General features: G+C 44.9%; 1 protein-coding gene across 1 annotated transcript in view; it reads left to right on the top strand.

Moving 5' to 3' along the window:
* Positions 1-2,546: 2,546 nt before the first annotated feature.
* Positions 2,547-4,460, top strand: part of CHRNB3 (cholinergic receptor, nicotinic, beta 3 (neuronal)) — a 12,184-nt gene continuing 10,270 nt past the window's right edge. Inside the window, exon 1 of the mRNA XM_010192744.1 lies at positions 2,547-2,589. Within this exon, the coding sequence (XP_010191046.1) occupies positions 2,547-2,589 (43 nt within the window). The remainder of the gene's footprint in view (positions 2,590-4,460) is intronic.

Below are 4,460 nucleotides of genomic sequence, written 5' to 3'. Positions count from 1 at the left end.
GGTTCTCAATAGAGAATATTCAAGTTTTACCCAGGAATTCATTTTATGTCTCAGGGTGGATGCTCCCCATGCTTCATGGTCCAAATGGTAAAATGGAGTGTTCATGCATACCTCCATTTCCAAATTGTTGCAGAGCATGGCTGAATAAAGACTTGTGAACAGAAAGCATCATCAGCAGGCAAACAAAATTTATTTCTCCAATACCCTCCAATGATTGCAAGATAACTCTAGAAGCCAAAGACCAGGCAAGCTCTGTCCTTACCTTGCTTGTCACAAGCTAGGCAGTGGGTGGAGGCAATGGTAAAGCAAGCATATGTCATATTTCCTTCCAAACAAATACAATGCAGTAGCAAAAAGCCTACTGCTTTAGCCAGCTGATACATGAACTTCATTACCTCTAGGCAGCAGGCTAAACCCTTATGGAAACAAATCTGTGATACAGCGCTGTCCAACAGAGCAGCACCTGACATGATCTCAGGCAGAGTTGTCTACAAACAGAGGTGTCAATGGGCAGAGGCTGGGGCTTGAAGTCATGAAGCTGTGGTTCAGCAAAGATGATGGATGATGCCTGAGGGTGCTGAGCCCAGTACAGGACCAGAAACAGGATGGTCTGCACAAAACATTTTTGAGTGGAGCTTTGTTGCAGAAAAATTTGCATCAGGCAGGATAATTGTGTTTAGTCCACACTCAACTTTATGGCAGATTGTGGCACTGTCTGTCCGTATCACTCCAGCTGAACATCCGCTGTTCTCTTGAGGCCAGCTTAAAAAAAGGGTCCTTACTGTGTCCCTCGACAAGTCGTGTGCTAAATCCTGGTCTGGATCTAATGGGTAAACTGAGCAGTCTGGTAGTGACAGCCGCTGGTGATAACAAGGCACTTCATTCAAGACAATCTCTCAATAGCACTGTTGTTTTTGAGTTGCTTTCTGCAGCTGGGATGAGAAAAGATGCAGAGGAAGCCAGCTGCTCCTCCAGCCCAGACAAGTGAGCACTGGCAGAGCCAAGGAGCTGAGGAGGGCCCTTGCAGATTTCCCATGTGTAGCACAGTGGCAGGAAAGGCAAACCCAGTGAGCTGCTGCTGGTGGCCTGACCGAGAGCTACAGGTGAGGCAGGCTGCAAGTCCACAGCAGCACAAATAAGGTGGTAGGACACTACAAAAAGGTTACTTGTAGCAGCAACATGACTTTGGACCACACTGAATGACATCTTTTTTCATTACAGGAAGCTGAATAATCTGATAAGATTACAGCTGCCAGTTATCAGTCCTTTCTGAAGACCTTAGATAAGGAAAATCTGAATCACATAGTTTATGACTGTACCAAAATCTGGGCAAGAAATGGGCCAGGCTGTTGCTGAAAAAAACAGGCTTCCCATAAAAAAGTTAGCAAGCAATTAAATTTCTCTAGGTTATGAATGTGTATCAGTGGTTGAAGACAAACTCTGAGGACATGCAAAGAGCGATGAATGGTTTTGTTTGCAGCCAATGTGTGGGATTACTGTGCCAGCACAGAGACAAACAACAGAAAGAATAAATCAAAGCAGGAAGAGTGTCAGTTTTGGGTGCAAGCTAAAAGAGTTTTGCACCACTTGAACTTGAACTTGAACTTCCCTTGAACTTGAAAAGTTCAGGGAAGAAGCTCCTCTTTGGAGAGAGATAACAAAGTGACTTTCATTTGGGAAGAAAACAGAGAAGATCCTGAGATCTCTTGGCAGAAGAGTGGCAGGGGAACAGGATAAAAGGAACCTGTATCACTTTTGGTATCAGCAATTTCTGTGAGGTTCTGAAAGGAGCCCTGTCCAAAGTGTTGCTGGGGACAAGTGACACCTATGGAGGAATGGGTTAATTAATCAAAGGCCCCATCACTCCCATTGCTAAACACAAGTCCCTGGAGCAACATACTTTCTTAAGCTGTATTGTGCAAGCATTTCCGTGCTTTTGTCTGTGATGTTTTGTGTAAGAATAATAAGCTATAAATTTAGAAATCAGCCCTGTTTTTCCATTTATATCTTACTGGTTTTACTCCTCCCCAGATCTATTTTATAGCTGTAAAACAGCAAGTGTAGTATGAAAAATGAATTAGCTAAGTTAGGTCTGTAGGGAGGTTGCCTTTTTAGTTAGACCAACCGATACAGCTGGAGCAAACAGATAGTCTTTCAGGCATGTGATCTATCTTTGGGTCTGATCTGCAACCTGTTTTTTTTTTTTGTTGGTTGTTTTTTTTTCCCCCCAGCTGTAACAGACATTTTTCCTCCTAGACCACAGTGTTTATAGCCACGCAAGTACCATCACAAACAAATCAGTCAGAGTTTAGGACCCAGAGCCCTATTTTGGACTTACGGGATGTGACAGCTGACTGAAAATCAATGAAGTGTGATTTACAGAGTCATAACGAGGCAAGATAAGGCTTGAAAGGTGCTGTCTTGCCTTGCAGACTCAATTGCTGCCTTGATTTCTGCGTAGATTGTTTCAGTCCCCTACTAGGATGAGACCGATTTGCTTATGAAAAAAAAAGATCAGATTTAAAGGAAAAGCCATGGTGAAGCTCATGCTTTGCCTAGTGCTCCTTGTGCTGTGTCTGAGCCGCTCAGGTAAGTGTGATTTCTTCTTCTTCTTCCAAGCTGAGCTGAAGATCTTAAAAATTTATTTTCTGCTGTGGAGTTAGCTGATGCTTGCTGGGACAAGGTAGATGCTGGCTTCCCTTGGTCCTATTCTAACGCTGACTAGCAATATTGGGTTGTATCAGCTTCTGCTTTGCATTGCAACCACAGCCAGTTTGGCAACAGAGTTTTAATAACTGGGCTGGGGTGGATGGTCGTTGGGTTGAAGTTAACAAAAAAATCTGAAGCTCAACTCTCACCGCTAAAGGGACTAATGGGAGAATCCCCATCAACAGGAGAAAAACTGAAATGCTTTGGGTGAGCTGATGAAAGGCTAAGTGTCCTGTCTGTATTTCTTGGGGTGTTTTGCACATTCCTTTAGCAAAGTCCTTTCCCCAGCACTCCTGCTCCTGTTGTGCCTGTGGGGAACTTATCCTGGCATGGACTGCAGAGAAAAACAGGAACCTGAGGGACCAGACAGATGGCAAGCAGTGCTCCATTACTTGTATGTGTGAAGGCACAAACTTGTGCCTTCTCTGTGCAGCGTATGGTAAATTCAGGGGTGCATCTGTTTTATGGCCACTTCTCTGTTTTTTCAAAGGCAGTGCTACTTTGTTCAGTGTTTTCTCCATGGCTTTATCTAACTTAATCATCAGGCAGGACTTGATCAAAGGAGCTATTAAGCTATTTTTTCCACCTGGTCTGTCTTCCTTCTCATTAAAAGCTTTTGCTTTAAAACTGTCCTCCTGCAAGTACTGAGGCTGTCTTATAAGGGCACAAATCTTATTCCTTCTGCCTTTCTTCTCTGTGAGACTTCTCCAGCCGCTGAGAACCAACGCTTACAGCCCCAAAACCAGCTTTACCACCACTCTGCTGTAGCTGCTTGGAACTCCCCTTGGACTTTATGTGAGGTACAGGCTGTGAAGCAGGACTGTTTTCCTGTGAGAGAGTTCATATACAGACATGGTCACTGTGCTCATGGGGTGTGTGGTTGCGTATGTGTAGGCAGGGAGTTATACTCAAATAAACCCAATGTGTTCCAGCATTAACACAAAGCTTGTTTTGATCCTGTGTGTTTTAGGGTTGTGGATTTTTTTCTGTTCAGTATCTTTCTCATTAAATTTCCTGTGTTTAACAACCATGGACCTAAAAGGAAAGCAAAAGGGCTGGGAGCTGGGGTCTCTGCAGAGACTCCTGTGTGTCAGGGGGTTGGGGCACTGAGGTTTTGGGAAGTGAAGGGGGAGAAATAGGTTCTTTCTCTTCCTGTGGTTGTGGATGCAATGCCTGTCTGGCATGTTTGGACATGCAATCCTGTTTCCTAGGACACACCCCAGACTCTGTCCCCCATTTGCTGTGGTGGAGCTAGGGTTAGCCCTGGTGTGAGGATAAACCCTGGGGTAAGCAGAAAGGGCATTTGTGGTTTCCTGGTTGGTAATGGCATACCTCAAACGATTATGACAAAGTGGCAAGAGATAGGGTGGCCACAGAGGCTGCTGTAAACTGTATTGATAGCTACATGAGCCCATCCCTGTCTGTGGTACAGACAAGGTGTAAAGAGGTGTGAAATCTCCCTCTGACTAGCTGGCTTCTGCCTCCCCAGGGGTTTGTGACTCAAGACAGCTGCACATCCAGCAACAGAGGACGAGCACAGCCTGTGCTAGAACATGTGATAGTAAAGCAATCATTACTCTGTGAGTGGGAATCCTTAGGCTTCAGAATTCACAGCTTCTTGAAGAGGAATGGGTATTCATTGTGTCTGGATGTAGGGGATGGCAGTGCTGCTTGGACCTTGTGCCACTCTGAAAGAATCCAGACTGCATTAGGGAACTATTTTGCCCAAACGGAAGCTCTAGGGCGGGGTT

Source organism: Mesitornis unicolor, unplaced genomic scaffold, assembly GCF_000695765.1.
Source record: "Mesitornis unicolor isolate BGI_N332 unplaced genomic scaffold, ASM69576v1 scaffold2419, whole genome shotgun sequence".
Classification (NCBI taxonomy): Eukaryota; Metazoa; Chordata; class Aves; order Mesitornithiformes; family Mesitornithidae; genus Mesitornis; species Mesitornis unicolor.
This window is presented reverse-complemented; position numbering and strand designations above follow the sequence as displayed.